Source organism: Hippocampus zosterae, chromosome 5, assembly GCF_025434085.1.
Source record: "Hippocampus zosterae strain Florida chromosome 5, ASM2543408v3, whole genome shotgun sequence".
Lineage (NCBI taxonomy): Eukaryota > Metazoa > Chordata > Actinopteri > Syngnathiformes > Syngnathidae > Hippocampus > Hippocampus zosterae.
The window spans coordinates 1,395,618-1,420,859 of record NC_067455.1 but is presented as its reverse complement, the minus strand read 5'-3'; the positions used below and the strand labels follow the sequence as shown (position 1 = coordinate 1,420,859).

At 48.3% G+C, this 25,242-nt stretch overlaps 3 protein-coding genes across 3 annotated transcripts; all 3 read right to left on the bottom strand.

The window, feature by feature from the left end:
- Positions 1 to 64: 64 nt before the first annotated feature.
- On the bottom strand, positions 65 to 8,549 carry sphk2 (sphingosine kinase 2). Its single transcript, XM_052065916.1, has 7 exons — positions 8,037 to 8,549; positions 6,080 to 6,229; positions 5,901 to 5,995; positions 5,701 to 5,816; positions 5,376 to 5,585; positions 3,395 to 4,925; positions 65 to 3,249 (listed from the first exon to the last, which is right to left on the bottom strand). Exons 1-7 carry the CDS (start codon positions 8,521 to 8,523, stop codon positions 3,187 to 3,189), a joined length of 2,652 nt encoding a protein of 883 aa, XP_051921876.1. The 5' UTR covers positions 8,524 to 8,549; the 3' UTR covers positions 65 to 3,186.
- Positions 8,550 to 13,054: 4,505 nt separating this feature from the next.
- On the bottom strand, positions 13,055 to 16,974 carry rpl18 (ribosomal protein L18). The gene is made up of 7 exons (XM_052066001.1): positions 16,851 to 16,974; positions 16,225 to 16,311; positions 15,762 to 15,869; positions 15,308 to 15,406; positions 14,899 to 15,022; positions 13,835 to 13,904; positions 13,055 to 13,190 (listed from the first exon to the last, which is right to left on the bottom strand). Exons 1-7 carry the CDS (start codon positions 16,851 to 16,853, stop codon positions 13,115 to 13,117), a joined length of 567 nt encoding a protein of 188 aa, XP_051921961.1. The 5' UTR covers positions 16,854 to 16,974; the 3' UTR covers positions 13,055 to 13,114.
- A 363-nt stretch (positions 16,975 to 17,337) lies between these two features.
- Positions 17,338 to 23,847, bottom strand: si:ch211-120k19.1 (uncharacterized protein LOC563199 homolog). Its single transcript, XM_052065997.1, is given in 6 exon segments — positions 17,338 to 17,686; positions 17,688 to 17,708; positions 17,820 to 17,849; positions 17,920 to 17,990; positions 19,707 to 20,177; positions 23,709 to 23,847. Coding segments are annotated over 6 exon segments (723 nt in total). The 5' UTR covers positions 23,743 to 23,847; the 3' UTR covers positions 17,338 to 17,590.
- Positions 23,848 to 25,242: the final 1,395 nt, after the last annotated feature.

Below are 25,242 nucleotides of genomic sequence, written 5' to 3'. Positions count from 1 at the left end.
GTGGTGTCATTGCAGTAGTGAAGCAGCTGCATTCCCGATAACCTGAGAAAAACCAAGTCACAGCAGTTTTTCAGTTGCATTTACTGAAAACACACAACTATGAACTGTACACAGTAAGCGTATATGCTCTTCTTCATTTTAGTAATAAATGCAATTTCTTACGAGCAGAGTCACTGTCGACGAGTGCATGGCATTAACAGGCATTGAAAGACCAATCCATTTGTTCCATTCCGACATCCAAAGATGGTCAATCTTAAAAAAAAATCTTTTGATATGGTGGTGATAGTCTTCTTCTATGTGGTGTTATTACAACCCTACTTCATTGTGGTAGACTCTAGCTGTACTGTGCACAAATAAACAAAAAACCAAAACAGAATCCAACAAGCAAAATAGCAGCCTGATGAGCAGTGAAACGGTGTCGTGCACTTTTTGCCCGTCAAGATTTTCATCTGGATTAAAAAACAAAAGGCATTGATATCTCCAGGCATGACCAGGACATGCGCTGTGCTGACGGGGACCCAAACAGTTCTTGACGGTTTGATCCAGTGCACGCGTTATTGATTTGACCAGTTCATCAGCAGGTCTCATAATTCCATCGACACCAAGCAGGTCATCAATTGTCATTCCCTGTTGTTTGATTTCATCTGAAAATATCGGTGAGGTCATTTAAGGCAAAGCTTGACACGTGAACAGGATTTCAGTTGTCAATGCTCAGTCAAATTCACTTCCCGTCATTGTGAACCCCCGACACCCACCCCCCACACGCAAAAAGTGTTGTTTTTAATGTTTGTACATTCAACTTTCCCAGCTAAAAATGATCATTAAAAACAAATGGACAAATGATTTTTTTTTTGTCGCATCGGGTCTAAGGTACTTGTTCTAGTGCTTTCTTTCTTGCAAAGTACGCCGGCACCTTTAAAACGATAAGTGTGCATTCTAGTGTTGTGATTTTAGCGCCTTTCGCACATCCTCTAAAATGCAGCATCACCCGACCGTCCCTTTTAATGTTGCGCTTCTGTATAATAAGCAATACGGGGAAGGAGGGGTCCGGTTTCCTCCTTACGTGGGACACAAGGGATGAGTTTTTAGAGATTGGAGCTATCGCACGGCACATTTTTTTAGTTTGACTCGCGGGCGAAAATTTGAGAAACTGAAGCAGCAAACTCAAGTGACTTCACCACCCGCGTCATATTTGACAGATGTGGAACGATTCTATGAAAGAGGGGCTTTTGATCCGTTGACTACCAAAGGGGATTCGTGAAATGTGCATTTTGAAGCAACAACGTCACTTTGAACGTCCGCTAAGCTCCACGCTGACACACAATACTAACAAATGGCATCGATCGTCAAGGTGTCGTAACCCTGCGGTCATTTCCAAACACAAAACTGTTGGTTCGGCGTCCGTGAATGTGTGATTTCGACAAGTCAAGAGGCCTGGCCCGTTGAGGGACACTGGAATTCACGAATGAGAGTTTGGCTAGCCGTTTGTTAGCTAAACTGTTAGCCACTCCGCGTCGAGTGACTTGACGGCGGTTTGTGGCGAGTAGCAGGCCAGGTACGGTGACGCACCCGTGTTGATTCTTTTACCCTTGTTCAATAAAGCGATTCAAAGTGCAGCCGTGTCCATCCTCCAACACGGCGGGAGGCTTACGATTTGTCGTCATCGGCGGCGGGAGGCTATGTGAAAGTCGCTAACAATGTTTTTTTGACCGCAGACAGGCGGTTGTGTCGCTTTCGTTTCACTTCTTCTTCTGTCCACGTGTGAAATTGATCCGAGACTTTGGACGCGACTCTTTCCTTCTGGCTGGCGCGTATTGCTCTGCATAAACAGTCGGTGTGGGGGAAAAATAGTCACGGCAAGATCCCGCAATCCCTAAAACGCGGCAACTTGCGCTTACTGTTTTTCTTTACTTCCTACTGTAGGACTGTCAGTTTATCTTTTGGGAATTGACATCATTTTTGGATATTTTCTCAGTGGAGTACTGTCATTCATTCATTCATTCATTCATTTTCCGAACCGCTTTTATCCTCACTAGGGTCGCAGGGGGTGCTGGAGCCTATCCCAGCTGTCTCCGGGCAGTAGGCGGGGGACACCCTGAATCGGTCGCCAGCCAATCGCAGGGCACACATTGACGAGCAACCATTTGCGCTCACACTCACACCTAGGGACAATTTAGAGCGTCCAATCAGCCTGCCAGGCATGTTTTTGGAATGTGGGAGGAAACCGGAGCACCCGGAGAAAACCCACGCAGGCCCGGGGAGAACATGCAAACTCCACACAGGGAGGCCGGAGCCGGAATCGAACCCACAACCTCAGCACTGTGAGATCAACGCGCAAACCACTGGACCACTGGGCCGCCCTAGTACTGTCATTAAAAAAAAAGCGACGACGAGTGCACCGCTTATTTTCACACTTACAATTTTGGACATAAAGTATAAACGTTAGCGCCAGCCTGCACTCATTCGGTGCGCTCGCTGCCGGAGACAGCCTGGCGCTGTTGGCAAATAATGGCGGCCCGCTTCGCTAAGAGGTGGATAAATTGCCGGCTCCGTGTGAAAGAGGCTTTCATGTACTGCGCGATAAAGAACCTTCAAAGCACTCCAGAGGATTCTTGAGTGCAACCTAATGTCGACATCAAATACTGTTGAAGGTAAAGTAAGTGAAATGAACTTTGTTAACCAGCGAAGAGCCGACGTGGTGCTGCTGTCGAGCGTCGTCGGCAAAGTCAATTGAATGTTCTTCTCACCCCCTCGTAAGGCAAAAAATATCGGTAGTGCTTTTGAGCATGCATACCATCACGTACACATGGCCCCAAATCATGCAGATTCTGTTGGGGGGGGGGGCTGGGGGGGAGAACACAAACCAAAATCAGCTAACATTCGATTGTTCTTCCCTCGTTATTCCAGGCTGTGCAGTGTTCATGCGTCTGCGGGCTCGCTTGGCGTAACCCCGCAGCTGTGCAATGCGGTGCAGTTTGCATTCCTCCATTAAAAAAAAAAAATCGAATAAAATCAAATGTCACAATGAATCCCTGCATTCCTGCTCTATCGATGGACGGCTCGGCAAAGTTATCCCTTTTTTTTCCCCCGTCAACCCGTTTGTGCAAGCGAGGTTATTTCAGTCTCTCGGAGCATACGCAGCAACAGAAGGGACATCATTCAGAAGTGTTTCAAACAATTCCTGATTTAGAACCTGGTGACCTGCACTCCCGAGTCGCCAACAATCAGGCGCGCCATGGAGGGATGAACCTGCAACGCAAGGAATAAGGCGTCAAAAAACACGCAAGCGCTAACTCCATTCGCAAGAAAATGGCGGACCACCGCAAAGGGAATTTGTGGGACCATTTCCCCAAAAAACCCAAATCAGGTTTTTTGGGGGTATAATCCAACTGACCTGCGCTTGCAAGGGCCCATACGGCACCAGCTCGCCGTCCACGGTGAGGGTCCCGCGCGAAGACAGCGGCTGCAGCCGGAAGGCGCGGCAGGAAATGTGGCTGACGTAGGGCGAGCTGACAGAGTGGTGCGTTCCTCTCTCCATGGCAAAGAACAGTCGCAGTAACGTGGCCCTGGATATGCCCGCCCGCACAAAGGTCAGGTGGATGAGCCCGTCGTCGAACTTGGCCTGCGGCGCGGCGTGCAGGTCGGCTCCCAGGTGGCTCTGGTAAAGGGCCAAAACCAGGACAAAGTCCCCCTCGATGGTGACCCAGTCTCGCGTGGGAAGCGGTTGGTCCAGCGGGGGCAAAAGGTCATCTCTGGGGACATTTAAAGGCAGCGTGACGTAAGGACGGGTCTTCAGGGCTCCGGCTGGCTCGACCACGTCAAAGCTGAATGACGACGAGGAGGAGGTGCGTATGGAGGGCGAGGGCGAGGGCGAGGCGGAACCGGGCGTGTTGGGGCGCGGGGCCAGGTAGGACGAGGAGTGCGGGGAGGCGCACGAAGGCGAGGACGGAGGCGTGGGGGACAGGGAGAGGGACAGGGAGGGGAGTTTGGGCGGCAGCGAGTTGGAGTGCGAGTGCTGCAGGAGAGAGAGGGGCCTCGGCCGCGACGAGTTCTGGTTCTGGTCCGCGACTCTGCTTTTGTAGGCCAACAGGGGGCGCCGGAAGGGGGAGGAGATGGTGAGGGCTCGTTCGCGGGTGACATCCAGAGGGTACGCCTCTCTCTGGTAGTAGCTTCCATCCAGGTCCGCGTCCTCCGCGCAATCCGAGTCGGCTTGAGCCGACAGAGCGTCAGCAATCTGGCCGGATGGAGCAGAGTTCTTCCTGACGGCCCGTCCGACTTCCCGGAGTCCATCTGGATAGGACAAACAGCCTCCGTCTGCCTCCAAGCCCTCATCAAGCTCTTGGCCGTGCACCCCCCCCTCGCCCTTTCCGACGAGCGGCCCGTCGCCGGCCTGATGGCGCTCCTCCTCTTCCGTCTCGCTCGAGTCGTCCTCGGTCGGTCCCTCGTCGCGGCATTCGTCTCCGATCCGCCCCGGTCCGCCGTCACCCCCCGCGGCGCAGTCGCCCCTTTGGCCCTTCATCCTGGCCTCTTCCATCTCAACCTCCCCCTCGTTCTCCTTCTCCCTGTCCTCCATCAGGCTGCTGGCCCTCACCACGCCCGTGCCGCCTCCCCGGGCTCGCCGGCATCTCCGTTCTCTTTGCCGCTGGCGCTCCTCCTTCTCCCGCTCGCCCTCGCCCCGCCGCAGGCTCCGCTGTTCGCTGATGCCCATGTCGGAGGAGGTGCGATGGATGGGGGGTTTGCAGAAGCCCTCCAGGCCCTCGGTGACGCTTCGGGAGAGGGGCCTCCTCGGCGGCGGGGGCGTGGCGTCGGGTGACGAGGCCGCCGCCGAGGGCGGGAGGTAGGACAGGCGACCTTTGTAGGAGCGGAGGGAAGCGATGCGCACCAGCGTGCCCAGGGTGAAACGTGCCGAGCCCAGGCCCCGATACCTGCCGTCACGTGACAAGGACTTGAAATGGCACACTCTCATTTTTTTTTTCTTTCCCAAACGCAAAGGCTCCTTTGCATAAAAATGATGCAAAGATGCATTCAAAGATGGCGCAAAACCGATCATTTGGCCCCCCCCCCAACCCACAAAACTCACTCAGCGTTTAAAATGAGCATCATTTGAAATCTGGACAAAAAATACGAATAAAAAGATTAGGCCTACTCACATTGTAGTGTGGGCAGTGGAAGGGCCAAATACACAAGCGCCATCTAGTGGCGAATCGTGATATTACAGTGTAAAAATACAGCCGACTCCTGCATATTCGCAGTTCGGCACCCGTGGGTTGGCATATTCTCAACCCCCCCGTTATTTTTTATGTCTTGGATTTTTTTTTCGAGCAATTTACGCCGGGATTTTCTTCACCCATTTGTCAACCGTTTCTGTTGCTCACCTCTCACTTTCGATATCCACATCGGACACAAATCCCCAGGCGACGGACAGGAAGGAAAAGAGCCTCCTGGGCACGGCGGGGGCCGTCCGACCGTTGTTGGTGGCGGGCGGGCTGGTCGTCACGGAGACCAGGTCCATGGGCCGCACGCCGCCGCGACAAAGCAGGAAGCAGCAGTTCAAAAGCAGAGGCTCCCGAAGGCACATGTCAAACCTAACGCGCGCGTGATAAAAGGTGACTCGCAACGCAGATGCCGGCGAAAGGGCTTCAATGTTGCCGCCGCCGTATTTTGACGCCGCCGTCGCGACGACGCTGCAACGTTTCCTACCCTGCGTGGTGGTTGATGGACCCGGCCAGCGCGTTGCCGGAGCCGCAAGGCAGAATGCCAACGGGCGTTTTGATGGCTTGCTCCCAATCCGGACGCTCCATGAGGCCATTTATAACCTGCCGGATCAGAGCGCATCGCATCAGCACGGACACGCCTCCCGTGACGCGTCCCCCCCCGTTCCCCCCTTTTTCCGTTCTCGCCTCGTGCAGGAGGCCATCTCCAGAAATGATGACGACGCCGTCCCACTCCGGCAGCGAGATTTCCCTGATCAGCTCTCTGGCGTGGTTCTGCCGCTCTGAGGCAAATTGAGACGCGGCGGGCGACTTGGTCAACATCGGCAAAGTCTCACGGGGGGGTCCATTTGCCGTGGTGGCGCTACCTGTCTGGATCAGGTTGTAGCTGATGTTGGCCTCTCTGATCATCGGCAGGATGTGCGTCTGACACCATTGCATTGCCTGTCCTCGCCCGCTGAAGGGATTGACCAGCAGCAGTAGTCGCCTGGGACGAGGTAGCAGGCTTCTGGAAAATTCTTAAACAGGGGAGTGGGGGGGGGGGGCATAAATTGGCAGAAGTGTCAAATGCTCAATGCAAAGTTTCAACACTTTGCTACTTCCAAACAGAGAGCTTTTTTTCCCCCCATGTAGCCTCATCTTTCACACAGTTAAAATACGTCCCCACAAGTGCACCCTTCTGGAAAATTCTTAAACGGGGGAGGGGGCATAAATTGGCAGAAGTGTCAAATGCTCAATGCAACGTTTCAACACTTTGCTACTTCCAAACAGAGAGCTTTTTTTTCCCCCATGTAACCTCATCTTTCACACAGTTAAAATACGTCCCCACAAGTGCACCGCGGTGTGTGTGGAATTTCAACGTTCTCAGGTGAGCTCACACATCCCTAAAATAAGGATTTCATGTTCATTAAAGACTCTTTGGCGCATCATGGTTGCGGTTGCTCGGCCAGGCGAATCAAGTATGTGCCGATCGGGCTGAACGGTAGCGATGTCACGTTAAATCTTACAGACAATCAACATTTTAACCTGAGAGAGTCCACGCAAGCCAGGTGAGAACATTGAAAGTCCACACAGTCGGGTAGAGATTCAAACCCAGAACCATGGAAATGTGAAGCAGACTTGCTCACCGGTGAATTGTTTCCTAAAATGTCAAACACGAATTACTTATTGATTCACGATGTGAGAACACGATTATGGATTAATGTCATTTTTAAGGATAAATGAGGACTTCATTTTGGATTTTCAAATTCAAGTGAGAGAATATGTACACATTTATGTTTCTCTTCAGAAAGGATGATAGGATGATAGGCGTTTTCGATACGCGGGATGCAAGACGATTCAAGGACGGTCTGATTTGAAATCAACTCAGTGCGATTCGATTCCATGTGGTCTGGCTCAGTTCGAGAGGGTGTGATGTCATGACGCTTTGGTGGTCATTTCACATCCATTTCAACAAACTTGTCAGCAACATAAATGCGCCATTTCTTCCTAAAATGTATCTCCTAGTCGATAAAAGACGACGGGATATGTGCCGTATTTCAACGTGACTCGCCTCGATTCGCCATTTGATTGAGTGCTCGGGGAGATGATGCGACCGCGCACTTAATCTTGGATTACATAACGACAATCCGCGAGCACTCCGGCGCAAATCAACAAAAAAGCAATCGAGCTCCCGCGCTGGCCACCGCAAAAACCCGTCACGAGCGCCGCGCCAAACAACAAGCGGAGCAAACAAAGGCCAGGGCGGCCGCGATCGCCGCTTGGGAGTATACACGGCGAGGGGGGTGAGGAGGTTTTGGTTGAGGTCAGGAAACAAAAGGAGAGAGGGAGATTAGACACATTCAAGAGGCAAAGGAGGGAGGGAGGAAGGAGACAGGAAAGGAGGGCAGATGCCGGGGAAGCGCCGAGGCGACGCAAAAAAAAAAAAAGGTGAAAATTGGGACGAGCAGCTAGCAAAGTATAATGAAAGTACACGTAGCAGTGACATCAAGCCATTTCAGGCGTTGACCCCCCCACCTCCCCCACCTCCCCGTCGCCGGTTGGCGTTTTTCCTCAAAAATGCTTTCATGTCTTGGGTCACAATGACAGGAAGCTAAATTTAGCACCCGTTTACAAATGACGCCGGAATCAAAATGGAAGCAAGAGGAAAGAGGTTTGTAGCGAACTGCAGCCGCCAACTTTTGCGGAGGGCTGGCCGACCCCAAAAGACAAGCGCGTTACCGACGAATTCAACAACAAATTCCAGTTCGACGGTCAACAAGTCAACATTTACACGCAAAGACTAAAAGAACCGCATTCACGCACGCATGCGACGAGCATCCTCACCCGTTTCAGACGTGACCGGCACCCCTCGGAGCAAACACTGCACGGCGGCCGACCATCGCTCCGCCTCGCTTCTGCTCTCCGCCAGGTAGGCCCTCACCTGGCGGCGGCGCGACACCCCTTTGCGTCGTTTGCCCGGCGGGTACCAGTAGAGCACCAGGAGAGGCGGCGCGGGGGCACGGGGGCAGCTGCAGCCCACCAGCTCCGACATGGGCAGCAGCAGACGGGCCTCCTTGCCCGGACGCGGCGACAGGCGCTGGACGTGGACGTGCGCGTGCGTGAGGGTCAGGGCGTAGTTGGAGGCCGGAGCCAACGTGGGCGAGGCGGCCGGGGAGAGCCCCCCCGGACCGCCGGGGCTGTCGGGGCGGCCGTTGTTGTTGTTGCTGCCGCCGCCGCCGGCGTGGTTGTTGCCGCCGGAGGCCCAGCCGGCAAACTGGCCGTGAAGGAGGGCTTCCGATGGGGGGGGTGAGGACGGTTCCGGGGAGCGCATCCTCGCCTGCCGGGGATGCGAGGCCAAAAAAAAAAAATAATAATAATAATTTTTTTTTACAAATTTAAACGTTTAAAAAGCCGCTAGGCCAACTTCAAATGATTCCAAAAAGATCTCTCAGTTCCCGCGTTGACAAGAAAAAACATTTCCTTCCCACGTGTCCTTCTCGGTGTCGGCATTGGAGAAGAAGGAGAAACGGTTTCCGATTCATCGTGAACAAAAATGGAAGCTTCCAGTGTGTCGCTGAGATAAGGACCTCCAGTTCAGTCTGGGTCAGGTCATCGTTGAAAACGGGTCAGATCCACGAGGTACGACAAAAACAACGTCACAATGTAAGGCGACTTAGCAGCTACAACATCAATAAGACATTTTTAAATAATTAAAACACGCATCAAGTTCCACTGAGAATACTCCTCAAATGAGTAAGTTGGAAAAAAAAAAAAGCAAAATCAACACCGTGACTCCACAAGGAGGTTAAAAAAAACAAAATTAAATTAACATGTTTGTGATGAGGTTGCCCGATCGGTGCAGGGCAGACAGGAAAAAGATTGTTCTTGATTTTGACGAGATGATAAGAGCCAAGGAGTGTCGTCGTGGTCGTCTTTTTTTTTTTTTTTTTTGAATCTGTCCTCCATCTGGGTGGCGGCAACAGCGGAGAGACAGGCGGACAGGGGGCCAAAAACAAAACAAACAACAGGGAGACGGCGGGTCCAGGTGTCTCTTCGTCATGGTAAAAATTCCAAGCGCCACCTTCCCTGGCGGACGTCTCGCCGCCTGCAGAAAAGACACCAAATGACAGCGTTGTTTTCTAGTCCACTGCGATAAATTTGCGATCATTTTGCTCGCTTCCGAGTAGCCCAGCTCCCGAATTCCCATTTTGCGATGAAGTCCAGCTCGATGATGTTGACGCCATCCAGAAAATTTGCGTCTTCTTCACACAAACCGGTGAGAAGGGGAAGACGTCATTTTGTTTTCGCTCAGCCACATTGTGAGTCATCATCATCATCATCATCATCATCACTGAGAACTTGCTGACACACAACAAGCACGGTGGCCAAAAGCTTTCGAGACAACGAACCGCATCTGCCCGCGATGACGCCGGTCACGAGTAGTCCAAGACTTGCTAGACAAGCATCCATGCCGTTTGACTTCATTTCTAGAATTACATTTGAGGAAGTCACTTTTTTGGCTTTTCCCCTTCAAAAGGCAGAAGGTCCACTCGAGTTCTCGCAGGCTCTTTTATTTTGAAATTGATGTGAAGCAGGAGACGTCATGAAGCCTTTTTTGGTGACCCGGTACGATCACGATATAATATGCTAAAAGCTTCAACGATCGCTAGGCAAAAACAACATACGTACTCTTCTGTAATTAGCTGGCTGTCAATGTCGCAATGTACAGATTTTGTTTTCCCACTGGGCTTTCTATCTTACGATGGATCGTTTTAAGCGGATACAACTGAAAATATTGAAGAATAAACGTAAAGAAAGAAATGCGTTCTTTTCATTGCGTTTATTTTAAAACCATCGGGAGAAATTCAGCTGGCCACATAGTGAACTCGGGCCATCAAGCCACCGTTAATGTCGCACCCTGCGACGTAGACACACACACACATATATACGAATATACTGTACGCATCTATGTATTTATTCATACGTATTGTCTGCTGTCAGGCTGATGAATAAAAAATAACAATCATAATAATAATAATAATAATTAAATGATGTGAAGGAAAATTGTAAATAGTACTGCGATGTATCCATTTTGTGTTCATATTGCATTTAATTGAAAGATGTTTGTTGTTTTTTTTTCCTCTTTCTTCTTTCTACATACATTCTTGCTGTTGGAGGCTGTAAATTTCCCCAGTGTGGGACGAATAAAGGATATCTTAAGATAAGATAAGATAAGCACCGGTCTGTAGCTTATCTTATCTTATTGCATTGTGTGTTAGCATGAAGCTCGCAAACTTTCCTGAGGCACTACTCTGACGGTAAACTTCAACTGGGTGCGACAAAAGGTATTTTTCCATCAGTGTATTTAATTAACTGATTTATGTTATTATACTTTTGGGGGGGGGGTAGGCGGGTAAAAATGTACGCAATGTTTGTTGGCTGGCTAAATGACAAGCACACTGACGAGCACTGAGAAGTGACTCAGCTTTCTTTGAATTCAGGCCAATATTGTGAAGGTAAAAAGGTCTCGACGCGCTGAGAAAAGATCTTTCATAGCGTACAAATGCGCCGGGGGGATGTGACGGTTCAAAGCTGCTTTGATATGTCAAAGTACAACGCTTGGCACGATCATTGCTCAACTATTGGAGGTGGTCATCTCTTACTTTCAACTTTTTTACGACAGTCAGGAAACATTATGCAAGCTGCGGCGCGGGCGGAATCAATGCCTGGCCGATGTCCCGTTTTGATAAGGTTGACGTTCCAAAAGGAGCCGCCGGGCGGCCATTGTTGCACCTTTGGTCCTTGAGGCAGGGCGTGGACCCGTCGAATAAGAATACAAGCAATGGGCTAATTTGGACTGCGACACAATGAAGCCGCTGTGGACTGACTTGTGGGGGGGGGGGTATTTTGGGCATATGAGGGCAAGCTCTCCGCTTTTAACCCCTGACTGCATACATTGTTTGACGCTCAACAATAACATTCATCAAACTGCCTTGCTCAATTTATACATGTGGTGTCCGAGACTGAACTGCCTCCCACTTTTGTTGTCCTTTCTCATATTCAGAGCGTGATAAGGTGAGGCAAGATGGCCCCGGAAAAAACATTTTTGGCTTGGAAGCACAAACCTCAGGTTTAAATTGTTGATCAATCGCTGCTTTTGCTCCATAAAAAAATGGGCTCTGTGTCTTTGGTCATGTACGATAAAATGGACTGATTACCTTTCATAATCTTGTCATAAACAAAACATTTTTAGTGGGCACGGGCATCTTCCGGGCCCTGATGAAAAGCAAATCGTGTACTGTAATCTTTCTCAGGGTGTTACGATACAGTCGACTGCAGTTGTTTTGCCGTGTTTGCAATACATCTATTTGTTCTGTACTTGCTGCGCTACATTCTGGGTGGATGGTCAAATATCGACAGTTTTCTGTTTGAATTGGGAGCCGAGTGACAGTTTTCTGTTTGAATTGGTAGCCGAGTGACAGTTTTGGGTTTGACACTGTACTGTTGTTCTTTTGTCCTCTTTGGAACGAATGCCTTGATGTCTACTGTCTTTTTTTTTATGTATTCATTGTACCGTGATTATGATGTTATTTGTCTTCTTGGCCAGATAAGATAAGATATCCTTTATTCGTCCCACACTGGGGAAATTTACAGCCTCCAGCAGCAAGAATGTATGTAGAAAGAAGAAAGAGAAAAAAAACAACAAACATCTTTCAAATCACCCTTGAAGAGTCACACCGGACTCAATTGTTTTGTTTTCCGGTTGAAGGCTTTGATTGATAGCTAGATCGATTAATTGATTGATTCAGTGAGTGAGTGATTGTACCCCGGACACTCCCGCACCCCCCGAGTGATAAATTCGAATTAATGAAAAAATCCATCAATCACGCAACACCATCTCCTCGGTGAACCATATTTTTTACTTTGACAATTGACGATTCCGTAAAAAATGCACTCATTCTGAGGGGCGTAAAATGGAAAACTAAGTGCGCTTCGTGTTTGAACTTTAACCGGTGTTGCGCGGATGTTAGCCAGACAGGCTTCTTCGGCTTGATACGGCGATAGAGATTCATTTCAAAGTCCGAACTACTAAAACCACCCGCTATGCGTTGTCATTTGTCCTGGGACAGGACATCGACATTTCTGGCGACTTTGTTGTGACGTTAGCCAAGTGTGCTAAAGTACCGATAACGCCAACTGGAAGCTAACTGGCTGCTTCTCGTCTTGAAACTTAAAAGTGATTCGGTGTCCAAGCGATAGATAATTAAAAGAGTCCTAAGATATATTCGGAAGGCAGTCAACGCTCCTTTTTTTGGGGAGGTTCGCGACACTAGCTACGTTGATAGTCGCATGGAAGTCGGCTAAGACATCGGCTAGCTAGGTTTGGGCTCCCGAGTAAAGGTTTAAACAAGGCGAGATTACCAAGCAGTCCGCTATAATCGAACCGGAAGGAGACGGCGTCGTACCTCATCTTGTCTGCCGTGGACAGCTGTTCGTTCCGATGCCAAGCGGTGTGCTGCTGCTGAGCTGCCGGAAGCGCGCACGCTGCTGCTGTTGTTGCTGCTGCGTTGAGCGGCGCAAAGGAAACCCAATGGCGAGATGGGAAAACATCGCGACACCCTCCGACATTCTCCAATCAGTGACGGACCACGCGCGCTTCCTGTTTGGAGCCGAACGCCTCAATCGAAATGCCTCGGCAGCCAATCATTTCCACGCAGAGCCATGACTTGCCCTGGCGCTTTCGGCCCGAAGCTGCTCAAAGGAATGTATCGTTGTTGAAGGTCATGTTACAAGAATTTGCACACACCGAGTTTGTGGCAGTGGCACCATATAAGGGGCAGGACAGAACACAAAAGAGGAAGTGTTTTGTACAGCCAGTCATTTTATTTGAAACCGAAAGCACGGTCAACAAAGCGAGACTTTTAATTCTTGTAGCCGCGGCTGGCTCTGCGACCGCGAGCTCTCTCGAACTTCCTGCCCTTGGATCGAACGTAGGGCCTGGAAAAGAAAAAAGAGGTTAGCACAAGTTACGATTAGCACACGTTGATTGACCTTTGAGGAGGGGGGGGGGGGGGGGCGTGCGAGGTTCGCCACATTTCAATAAATGTCAATTCTAAACAAATTTGGGTTATCCGTTGGCTCGTCCGCCCTGATCCCTGTGAATAGCAGTAAAAAATATAAAATAAAAAGCCGCTTACGAGTACATTCTGATCGGATCAAAATCCTGATTGTGCAAAGTCCACCTTTTGATAAAGAGCCACATGCATACATTCGACTCGACTCGAAAGTGACGATAGCAACAAAGCCAATGAGGTCAGCTGGGTCTTGAAACAATTTCAACCAGGGATTCTCAAAGTGTCATTTGGCCCCCGCGGGTGGCGGGCGAACATTTCATTTGCACGACAGTTCCGTTGTATTGAACTGATGTGAAATATATTTGAAAGAACGGTTAAAAAACACATTTTGGTACACATTTATGAAACGTGCACAACATGATTTAAATGCAGTCTTCATATTGTGCAAAATATCGGAGTGGCTTACAATCAATTTAAATGTCGATTTTGGGGGCATACAAAGCTGGTTTTTGAGGAACACTTCATCAGAATAAATGACGGCGTTAAGATCATAAGAAATGAACATACTTGGTGTGGCTGTGAGGAGTTCCAGGAGCTTTTCCAAAGTGCCTGTAGACCTCTCTGCCCTTACGGGGACCTGAAAAACAAAAACATTTTCATAGCCTTCAGGTGTGGTTTTATCATCTCGTTTGCCACCGTCAACAAAAATGATCAACATGCGGCTGTGGAGGTTCCCAAAGGTTCTCAGAATTTTGGGGATTTGGACACATAGATGACGTTGACTTCAGTGAGCCACGGGCTTGTGAAGCCCAAAATCAATTCAGTCTTTTCTCTTGTAATTTTTGGCTCAGGACCAACAACACACATTCGCGGTAGCAAATGGCTGCAGATTAAAGTTTCATCGAAAAGAACATCCATGCCTGGATATTGAACGACGGCGGCTGGCGTCTGACCACCAATATTGTGATTTCTTATGCGACAAATTTTTCAAGCTCCTCTTCCCATGTATTTTTTTTAAACATACACAAGCAATAACTTCACCTATATTACAATAGAGAATGTCAGATTTATGACACGTAAATGTTTTTGCTCTTTTGGGTGAAACGTGCGCTCAAATAAAAAAAAGAACCATTAATCAAGATGAAAGAGTTCATCTACTTCAGTTGGAGTCGTTACCTTCGTAAACACAGACTTGCATTCACCAGGAGAATGTCACAATAGTACAAAATGGGCGGGGCATAAATAGGTCAAGAAGCTATGAATCCGATGACAACAAAAAAGCAAGCCATGGCTTTAACATTTCCACTCTTCATGAAACAAATGTCAACATATGGACTACACCACTTGAACGTTCATCTCATCTTGAAACAACCAATGAAAAATCAAATAAACAAAATCCAGAAAAAATATAAACCCTACTGAGCGACTTGAAATGAACCAGCGCTTTTTTGTCCTCAGATCGCAATCTTCCATATTTGACAATCAAATTGTTCATTGCGATGTTGCTTTTGGAGTTTCAGCCATGCGACACATTCACCGTAAGCGCGGTGCGTCGTGAGCCCAGGCTAAATCTTGACCTTTCCCCGAGCACTGAAAAAAAAAAAAAAAAAAATGCGCGGCATTGTCCTTACCAGACAGCAGCACTGTGCCATGTCCTTTGGGTGTCGCCATAGCCAGCTGGTCAAAGGTCATCACTTGACCTCCGGCCTGCAGGATCCTGCGACGAGCGCCGTCGGTCACCCTCAGAGCGCACACCTTTGAGAGAGAGCGACGTCACAGTCAGAGACACAAGCGTGGACACTCCCAAAAAGTCAGGGCTATTCCGCATTTGGGAATTGGGATCCAGGGAACAAAAAGAAAACAATATATTCGACTTCTCCACCTTTCTGTGACTCTTCCAGTCTGTGTGTGCTGATGACACTGTAAACTCAATGTCCATTTCCCGCTAAGAACATCCCGTTGCAATGGCACAGCGCTTCCAGTGTCAGCGGCAGACACAGACTGGAAGTGTCACACTAAGGCACAGAAGGGGTCGCTGACCTTGAGCTTGGGCACTTTCTGGATCCTGACGTCGTCGGTGATTGTTCCCACGACGACGGCGATTTTGTTTTCGCGGCCGGTCATGTTCATCTTCCTGATCTGGAACGAGACACAAATTTCCACATCTTTGACTCAAATATTCAAGCTCAACTCATCCACGGTGCTCGGTGCTTTTGTTTTATGAAACGGCGCCATCTAGCCGTCTAGGCAAGGATGACAGTGGCGCTGCTGGCGGATTACAAGGAAAAGCTGGCCATCTTTCGCTCCTACTGCAGTCAAAATTTAACAAATTGTGACTTATGAGGTTTCGGCCCGCATGAAGGAACTTCTCGTTGTTTTCAATGAAGCCCCAGTAGGCTTGTTTTTTTTTAACTCGTACACAAGAATTTGAATGAATTAGGCATTTCGGACATGGTCTTTTCATCATGAGGAATATGAGGATGGGAAGACTGACCAGGCGGGAAATGGAGATGGGAGGCCTGTTGGTCCTGCTCATGAAGAGCCTCTTCAGGACAACCTTGTTGAAGGGCGCAGTGGAGCGGCGGGCCAGGAACCTGTAAAGCTACAAGGCAAACTATGTTGAGGACATGTTATTGTGTTCCATTCCAAACGTGTCGGTGCTCTGTATCCGTTCTAGTAGTGATGTGATTATTTGAAGGGATAGAATTTCCATTAGCCCATCAATGGCGCCCCACACGAAGTTCATGAACCTTCGTTGGACAAAACTGTATGGCTTACTTCAACACTTAAAGGTTTAAACATGCAATCTTTAAAAACCAGCTCGAAGAAAATACTTCTTGCACCTGATTTGGATAACTGCAAAATGAACACATTTTCGATACCTCAAAGTGAGGTTTTTAAAAATAATCAGAGATTGTTAAAAGTGAGCGTGAGACATCTGTGTGTGACGCGCTTACCTTGACCAGGAGCCTCAGGTAGATATCCTGGCTCTTTGGCTCCTTCCTGTGCACCTTACGGTCCTTGTTATGTCTGATGTCAACTCCCTTTTGGAATCACGAAACACACATAAATTAACACGATCACCTTCATTCATTAGCTCGATTTTAGCTAGTAGGCGCTTGGTACAAACTGGGACACGTGCTTTTTCCACTCACGAATACAAGACTTAATTCAAATAAACTACACGCGGCGTATCGCGATATTTGAACAAGTCGGTCGGTACACACGCCGACTTTCACGCGCTCGCGGATAATTAGTTGGAAACGCAAAGATGAGAGGTGTAACACCACCACATGACACATTCGTATCTTCAGCTTGGACCTTGTTGTTTTACATCGAGAGCCACTTTTCAAGGTGTGTTGTGTGTACCGTCAATGATTTAGTCTGGCTAGCTGTGGACAAGAAGAGACGAAGCTAATGTGATTGGGAAGGACATATACCACGAAATAGCGCTTGCGTCGCAATGTAAACTGTTCCCACAATCGGTAAATGTCACAATGAATATGTTGCGCGGTGACAATTAGGAGGATGACCGTGGATAGTCAAACTGGCGTATCATGAACGTTAAACTAGTGGCACCTACCATCTTGGACTCGAAGGGAAAAGGGAAAAGGAAGAGCGTAGGTCTCGCGATAAACAGTGCACGGAAATCTCGCGTCTCTGATTGGTTAAAGTCAACCGTGACTTCCGGTAGGCACCACGCGCAAAAACTGGGCGGAATATTGAACGGCGCCTCTAGCGACAGGATTAATCAAAGCATCGATTTATATGCCATTTACAAAATCGTTACCTTATTAATGTGAGTGTACGTAACTATCTGTCAGTAAAGTAACATTATCAACCATTTTTTTCCTTGAAAACCATTAACTAAATGTTAACTATATACAATTCTGCCTTGCTATGACAATACAACAAAGACGCATTTATTCCTTGGTTTTCCCCTTTACAGCCGCAGAGCGTGTTGTGAAAGCCCGCTATAAACAAAGATGTATTGTCGATTAATTTCTTTGAATGTCATAAAAAGACACAAACAAATTATGCAGTAATATTTGTAGCTTTTATAAGAAACACTTATCGTTTACAACAGCTTCTGATAATACACTTTCAAATTCATCTATGCAGCACCAACAAAATAGAAGAAATCATCAATGGTAAACGACCCATATGACAATTAAAACTGGGCTTTAATCACAGGTGACAATCTCATTAGAATTCTGATTAGCATGGTCTGAAATTTAATTCGACACGCTATTAAAATCTTGAAGAAAAAAAAAATGACAACAGTGCCGTAGATGGCCATTGAGTACAAAAGTTGGCGAAAATTCATTCCAGTTTGTGGTCCTGCTGTCGGAGGTGACACAGGAAAATGGTGAACACGAGGGCGACTCCGCCAAGGAACACCGTCCGAGCCATGGGGGGGGACCAGGGAAAAGTTCACAGCCTGGAATGATGATAATGATCATGATGATGGTCGAGGGCGGGGGGGAGTACCGGTAACTAAAGTTAAAGCTGAAGCTTGAAATCTATCTTTGAGCAACCAATGAGATCTCACCTGCATTGTCGACCAGAACACCACACCGGTCTGAAGAAAGACATCAATAACATTGATTTTAGAGCACTGTACAATTACCACCCAAAATTGAAATGCGTACCTTGTAAGACGTCCAGAATTTTTCTTTCCAATCTTGAAAAAGATTATCTTTGTTTTCAAGGAAATTCAAACCTGAAAGGAGGAAGAACCAACACATTCATGCATCCATTTTCCTATCTGCTTATCCTCACAAGGGTCGCGGTGGGTGCTGGTGGTCCCAGCTTTCTTCGGGCAGTCGGCGGGGGGGGGGGGGGGGGACACCCTGAACCGGTTGCCAGCCAATCGCAGGAAGAGCCAACACATGATTGACAAATTGTTCGGATGACTGTTGGCGGATCTGAGACAACATTGCCAGGCGACCATTGTTCGAGATCGGACGATATCAAATACTGTACTATGAATTATGGACACAGCTATTTAAAAGCACAATGCAAACTACAAAATTAAAAGACCTTATTTTATGCCATTGTGACTTGTTGTGCATGATTGCTTTCCAGCAGTAATGTTGGAAAATACTGAACGCAGTAAAAAGTTACTGATAATTCCTTTTTAATTTATATTTTTTTTTTTCAAAATCCAACAGTTGCAGCAGTGCAACCCCCTCTGGATTTTTTTCCCCCCAAGTCACCGCTATGCTGTTGCCAGGCAGAATTCACTGGGCGTAACCATAACAATCCCACTGGCCAATGAATAAAAAAGGCTCAAGTTAAGGAAATCCTGGCTTTGTCCTCTGCGAAAAATGAGCAGCACAGTATTATTACTGCATCTTACTGAAGCAAGTTTGACCCACTCCATGTCAAGTCCTGTACAGCGAACCCTCCATTATCGCGGGGGTTACGTTCCAAAAAAGAACCTGCAAGAGCAGAAATCAGTCAAGTCGTCAGTGTGCTGGTTTTCTTCTTAGTTTAGAAAGACTTGACCAGGCGACGGATGTTCAACAGCCTTTATTATCCACCCAGGCGTCCAAATAGGCAATGACGCAATGTACAGCATACCTTCAGCATCTCAACAACATAAAACACGCATTAGTCACGGGACATACCGTTTCGCCTTCTAAACTGAAATGTCGGAGTAATGAAAAGAAATCAAAGACAATTACGCTCAACTTTATTTTTACAATTATCATACAATACTGTACTGCAGAATGAAGCCAAAGATCAAAACTGTTTTGTTTTTTGTTTTGTTTTGGTTGCAAACGTAATTTTTGCAAGATTTACAGAGATGAGGTGCCAAGACTGTTGACATTGGTCTACAGCAGGGGTCACCAAACTTTTTGAGAGTGAGAGCTACTTCATGTGTCCTGATTGTGTGAAGGGCTACCAAATTGATACACGTCTGAAATAACATTTGTACAAATGACATTTAATAATATTAGAACATTAGCTAGCTAGATGTATACTGTAGCTAGCTAGTTAGATAGCTAAATAGGTAGCTATAGAATCTATAATACTGCCCATGTTTGCATTTTTAAATCATAATTTCTACGAGCAAATCACAATCCTAGCACTGGCGGGCTACTGGTGTGGTCCTCACGGGCTACCTGGTGCTCGCGGGCACCACGTTGGAGACCCCTGGTCTACAGTCTCTTAACCAATCGGGATACAGAACAAAATGCACTCTTCAAACAAAAAAAAAAATCCGTGAAATAAGAACCGCGTTATAGCGAGGGTTTGCTGTACCGTATATCCTTATATCTGTATTATACTGCCTCCTGGTGGCCAAGGTGTGCAAACAAGTAGTAGCAGGTCTACGTCCATTGAATTGAAGCGACAAAAACAAAATCAGTGTTATCCCTTACCAGAGTGACTGTTTGAACTGAACAAAAGATGATTTCAATCGGCAACTCACCAATATAAAAGGCGCTGATGGTGAGCGGGGCGGCCACCAGCTGATCCACCACCACCTTGCCCGTCACCGCCTTGACCCCGCCCCCGGGCAGCACCCTTTCCAGCCAGCGCAGCCATTGGTAGTTAAAGTTGGCGTGGAAACAGAAGCCCACGGTGGCCACGCGGGCTGTCTGGCGCCAGTCCACGTCGGCGGAGCGGTCTCGGCGGCGCAACACGCGCTGCTGGAAAAGGTCGGCGCAGGAGAACAGCGCCGTGTAGCCGACCACGTTGCTGATGTACGGGTGGGCCCTGAATGCAGCCCGGACCCTGTTCATGTTCAAAAGAGTGAGAGGGGACCGTTTGGAATGAAATCCCGGATTTGAAAATAATTCTGAACTGAGGAGGTCGAAATTCCGCAATCCTTGCTGCCTTAAGGTCCCAACATGGCTCCTCTGCCAACTCCCTCGGCCCAGAGAGACTCCTTCCCACGATTCTGTTGGACGAGGAGGAGCTGAAATCAATCTCGGAGGCCCTTCTCACTGGGTCAAAGTTCAACCATTCCCCACCGCGATAACATGTCAGCTTGCTGCAATGATCTGATAAAGAAAAAGAAAAAAAAAGAGTAATGCAAGCTACTTAAAGTTCATGACAGTTACAAAGTTTGTTGTGAGTCAAAGTACACACTACACACATTCTGTGCTTTTAAGATCATTCTGAAGCGCTCACTTAGCAGAACGAGAACTCTTGCCTAAGAGCTGAAGACAGAAATGGAGCTGCCTCTCGCGGGCTCGCGTGTGACGCTCAAAATAGTCAACAGCTCAAAACAGTCAAGCTTGAAAAGTCCAAGGAAGCTCGACGTGCGGTGTCCTTTTCTCCATACTGCCCATAAAATGCTCTCGCCCAAACATGCAAAGCATGTCGCGCAGGGGTGCCCGAGTACGCTCATCGAGAGTTGACACAAATGGGGATGCATTGGACGACATTCATTCATTCATTCATTCATCTTCCGAACCGCTTGATCCTCACTAGGGTCGCGGGGGGGGGGGGGGGGGGGTGCTGGAGCCTATCCCAGCTGTCTCCGGGCAGTAGGCGGGGGACACCCTGAATCGGTTGCCAGCCAATCACAGGGCACACAGAGACGAACAACCATCCGCGCTCACACTCACACCAAGGTACAATTTAGAGCGTCCAATCAGCCTGCCACGCATATTTTTGGAATGTGGGAGGAAACCGGAGCACCCGGAGAAAACCCACGCGGGCCCGGGGAGAACATGCAAACTCCACACAGGGAGGCCGGAGCTGGAATCGAACCCGGTACCTCTGCACTGTGAAGCCCACGTGCTAACCACTGGACTCCCGGGCCGCCGCATTGGACGACATGGGAAAGAAAATCTTCACAAATTGTGAAAAAATTGGAAAAAAAAAATGAAAAAATTAGACCATGGAAACTTTTCCCAACCAAGAATGTGTCCCCTGTGCAAAGCTGTCGAAATGTGGTCTTTTATTTGTGTTTTTAGTCCAAAAAACAAACAAGATAATGTGGTTACTTAAGTGTACACACCCTCTTACAACGGAGGATGGGACTATGTTGAGAATTGACCAGTCGCATTCAAATACGTTAAATGAGAATAACCATTTTAATTATCCCCAAATAAAGTTCAGCTGTTCAAGTAGGCTTTTGGTGACTTTTTCGCTTTCCAGCAGAAGCAGTGAAGGCGCCAGGATTTTTTTTTTCTCTCCTAGGGCTAGAGAGAGGGGCCTGACTGAAAAAAAAAATGTTGATTGATATATTTTAAATATCATGTTGGAGAGGGGCGGCCCGGTAGTCCAGTGGTTAGCACGTCGGCTTCACAGTGCAGAGGTACCGGGTTCGATTCCAGCTCTGGCCTCCCTGTGTGGAAACTGATTTTGTTTTGTCGCTTCAATTCAATGGACGTAGACCTGCTACTACTTGTTTGCACATCTTGGCCACCAGGAGGCAGTACAATACAGATATAAGGATATACAGTATGGTACAGCAAACCCTCGCTAAAACGCGGTTCTCATTTCACGGATTTTTTTTTTTTGAAGAGTGCATTCTGTTCTGTATCCAGATTGGCTAAGGGACTGTAGACCAATGTGTGTGTGGAGTTTGCATGTCCTCCCCCGGGCCTGCGTGGGTTTTCTCCGGGTGCTCCGGTTTCCTCCCACATTCCAAAAAACATGCGTGGCAGGCTGATTGAACACTCTAAATTGTCCCGAGGTGTGAGTGTGAGCGTGGTTGGTTGTTCGTCTCTGTGTGCCCTGCGATTGGCTGGCAACCGATTCAGGGTGTCCCCCGCCTACTGCCCGGAGACAGCTGGGATAGGCTCCAGCACCCCCCGCGACCCTTGTGAGGATCAAGCGGTTTGGAAGATGAATGAGTGAATGTTGGAGAGGCTTCACTGGGGCTACACAGATATCTGATCAAGCTATCGCCCCAGTTAGCCCGAGTGTAGCGCCATCCCTGAGCAAAAGCAGGAGGACGTTGCGCTGCCACCGAGTTCAACACTCGACTTTAGCTCACTCAAAACAGCCCCAAAGCACGGTGGAGGCGGCGCCGTGCTTTTGGGGCTGTTGTTATGGCCGCAGTTCTTTTGACACAAACATGTACTTCTACTTCTCTTCCACTTTGGAGCGGGAGTGTTTTCGCTCAAGCCGGTTTTCTTCCAATTGAGTAATTGCCCTTCATTGTCTAAAATGGCCCCGCCTTGCAAGGTGCTTGTACGGGTCAATTAAGGCACTTAGCAACCACGTAGGCTCTTCCCTCTGAGAATGCGCTAATGAGCATGACGATTTAAGCGGTTCAATTAAGAAGTGCGCAGCGGTTTTGCGGGCAAGCGGCCTTTTGTGCGTCACACAATGGTGGATGCGTGTCCATGGTTTGACTCCTCCGATAATTGCCTGGTTTTGGTGTAGGGCTCTGAGCAAGCGGGATTCGATTCTGAATGCTGGGGGAGCGGGGGCGTGGGGTGGTCATAGAAAAAGGAAGGGCATCGTTTGTGCGGATGTCACTCGACTTGGGTTCAGAAAACACACGCGTGCTCTCACAGCGACGGACGGACGCCTTCTACGGGGCCACCTCGTCAGCTCGTTTGGAGGAAGAAGACAAGAAGGAAAGGACAGGTTTGGATTTTAAACTCGTTCCTCTAATTTTGGGGGTTGCAAAATTTGGGAATTTTCATCCTTGGATGGAAATGAACACAAGATTAAAAAAACTGAAGGGTGGCACTGAAATGCATATTGACAAGCCACAAAAGCAGGCCGAGTGAGCTTCTGGGGCTGCTTTGCTTCACCCTGCACTGGGTGTCTTGAAACGGTCAAGAAATCTCAAGTGCCTCCGGGCAAAAGTGAAACGTGCTGCCTCGTGTCAGAAAGGGTCGTCTGACGTGATGAAGGACAAACACACCAGCTAATATATTTACAACTAAAATATCCTGATGCTAATGCTACTACTGACCCGACTATAATACTATTACCGGTATTTTTTTTGAAGATATTTCTTGTGGACCACAAAAATAACAAAATTCCTGATTTTCATTGGTTGGTTTTCAGTATATTTTATGTGCTGTTGCTTTTGTCAGTCTCAGTTTACTTTCGTGCTCATTTCTGGGGTTTATTTTTTTACTTAATGGATTTCGTGCGTATTATATTTGGGTATAATTCTGACTAAAACATCCGGATTTCATGCAATCGCATCATGACTGATATAACGTCATAAAAAAAAACCTTTGTAACTATTTAAAATTGCATTGCACTGATATAAATTCATTAATAAAACATTTGTAACTATTTAAAATTGCAATCTCCCCCCCCCCCCAAAAAAAAAGAAAAAAAAGAAAAACAAGGATGGTGCAAATGGTGCAAGATCTCCATCTCTCGAGGACTGGCCTTGGGCACCTCTGTTTCCTGTATGTGAGAAAGTTTGGACCCCACCCCCCTCCCCTTCCCCAGGACAGGAAATTCAACTCCAACTGCAAGCATGACGAGAAGGACAGTCTCTCACTGCTTTGTTTGCTCGGGTCTGATGTCCAAGGCATGCAAGGATCGGCGTCGCTGCCACCGGAGCCTGGGCCGGAGCGAGGGGCTCCTCGGGGTCGCGACCTGTACACATTTGTGACATCGGCGGCGGGTCACATGATGAGGACCCTCCAGAAGCCCCGCAGGAACCGCCCCTCCAAGCGGCAGGTCAACCACCGCCGCTTCCTGCACAACATGATACAGAGGTGTGTTGAGTGAGGCATTTATTGGTTTTGAAGTGGATGGATGACCCTCCTGGCAACAAATTGGGCCGGTGTTTATTTACGGGAGGTATTCGGTGACCGCAAGTAGAAAGATGCACCGAGTGACAAAGTGCGGCACCGTGGCTATTTGAAGGGTGCGTTTATTCCACCAGCGAATGCCTCATGCTGCAACTAATGGGGGTCACGGCAACTGATTACAGGTCGCTCGGAAGTTAATTGGGGTTGGGCACGTTTGTGAGGGAGGCGTTTTGTCAAAAGTTAACGATTCACCCAGCAACAAACGGGGGCACGGCGTACATTTAAGTGAGGGCATTCATTGTTTTGAGGTGAATCTGACATATCCTTCCGCACGCAAACAGGAAGTTTGCCGACATCGAGGCGGCCAATCGCCGCCTCGCGTCCACTCTCTACTTGAAGGAGGCGGAGTCAACGCCTGAGCCGTCACGTGACCACTCGGACGGCCGCAACCACAGTGACGCCCGGGAAGTTGAAAGCGGGACAAAGGAACAACACAACAGGTCGTCAACATGTCCCGCAGATGAAACGTTCTTCCCTAGGGACGATTCTGAAGACGCTGCCCCCATGTCTCCCTCCTTCGTGCCGCCGCTTTCGCCGTTGTCCTTTGATGCCGCGCAAATGTTCGACATCCCCGCTGACCCCGGCAATTTGGCCGATATCGCCGAGAGCGACTGGGAGGACATTATGGATCTGTTCTCTGTGGACGACGGTGCCGTTCATCACACGGGTCACTTTTCGGAAAGCGAGGACGGAGACGGTGGACCAATCGTAACGGATTTACCCAAAGACCAAGTCTACGCCTTCCCCGAAGCAGTTCCCGTGCCGTCCGGCTGCCAACACAAGATGATGTCAACGGGGGGCGTGGCACAGTCTTTTTGGGCCCCGCCTCTGGAAGCCTCACTTCGCCGCATCGCGACGCCGCCTCACGAAGCCCAATTGATGTTCACCGACATCCTCATGGACGGCGAGTCACCCGAATGTGCAGCTTTTAACACGCCTTACCACCATGGGGTTTACACCGCATAAAAAGAACTGTTAAAGTTTCTTTACATTATTAATGAGGTGGTCATCGTGAATCGGAATGTTATAACGGGACTTCCTTGTTAACCAGTTCCAATAAAATGGCCGCCAACTACGAGGCATCGCACAGGAGAAAAATGTAAGACAATACAAACATGTCAATATGAAAGAAAAGTGATTTTTTTTTATAAAACATTAAACAATTTGCTGAGAAAAATCTGGTCGTTATAATGAAGTTTACGGCATCAAAAGTGTTCG

Bases quoted from the DNA above. Each gene is read 5' to 3' on its own strand.
- sphk2 (XM_052065916.1), bottom strand. From the start codon at position 8,523: ATGCGCTCCCCGGAACCGTCCTCACCCCCCCCATCGGAAGCCCTCCTT. The intron at 6,230-8,036 runs GTGAGGATGCTC...CCCCTGTTTAAG, and splicing joins GCCGGTCACGTCTGAAACGG to AATTTTCCAGAAGCCTGCTA. The intron at 5,817-5,900 runs GCGAGAACGGAA...CTGATCCGGCAG, and splicing joins GAGATGGCCTCCTGCACGAG to GTTATAAATGGCCTCATGGA.
- rpl18 (XM_052066001.1), bottom strand. The intron at 15,407-15,761 runs GTCAGTCTTCCC...GTCTCGTTCCAG, and splicing joins CCATCTCCATTTCCCGCCTG to ATCAGGAAGATGAACATGAC. The intron at 13,905-14,898 runs GTAAGGACAATG...TTTGTTTTTCAG, and splicing joins TGGCACAGTGCTGCTGTCTG to GTCCCCGTAAGGGCAGAGAG.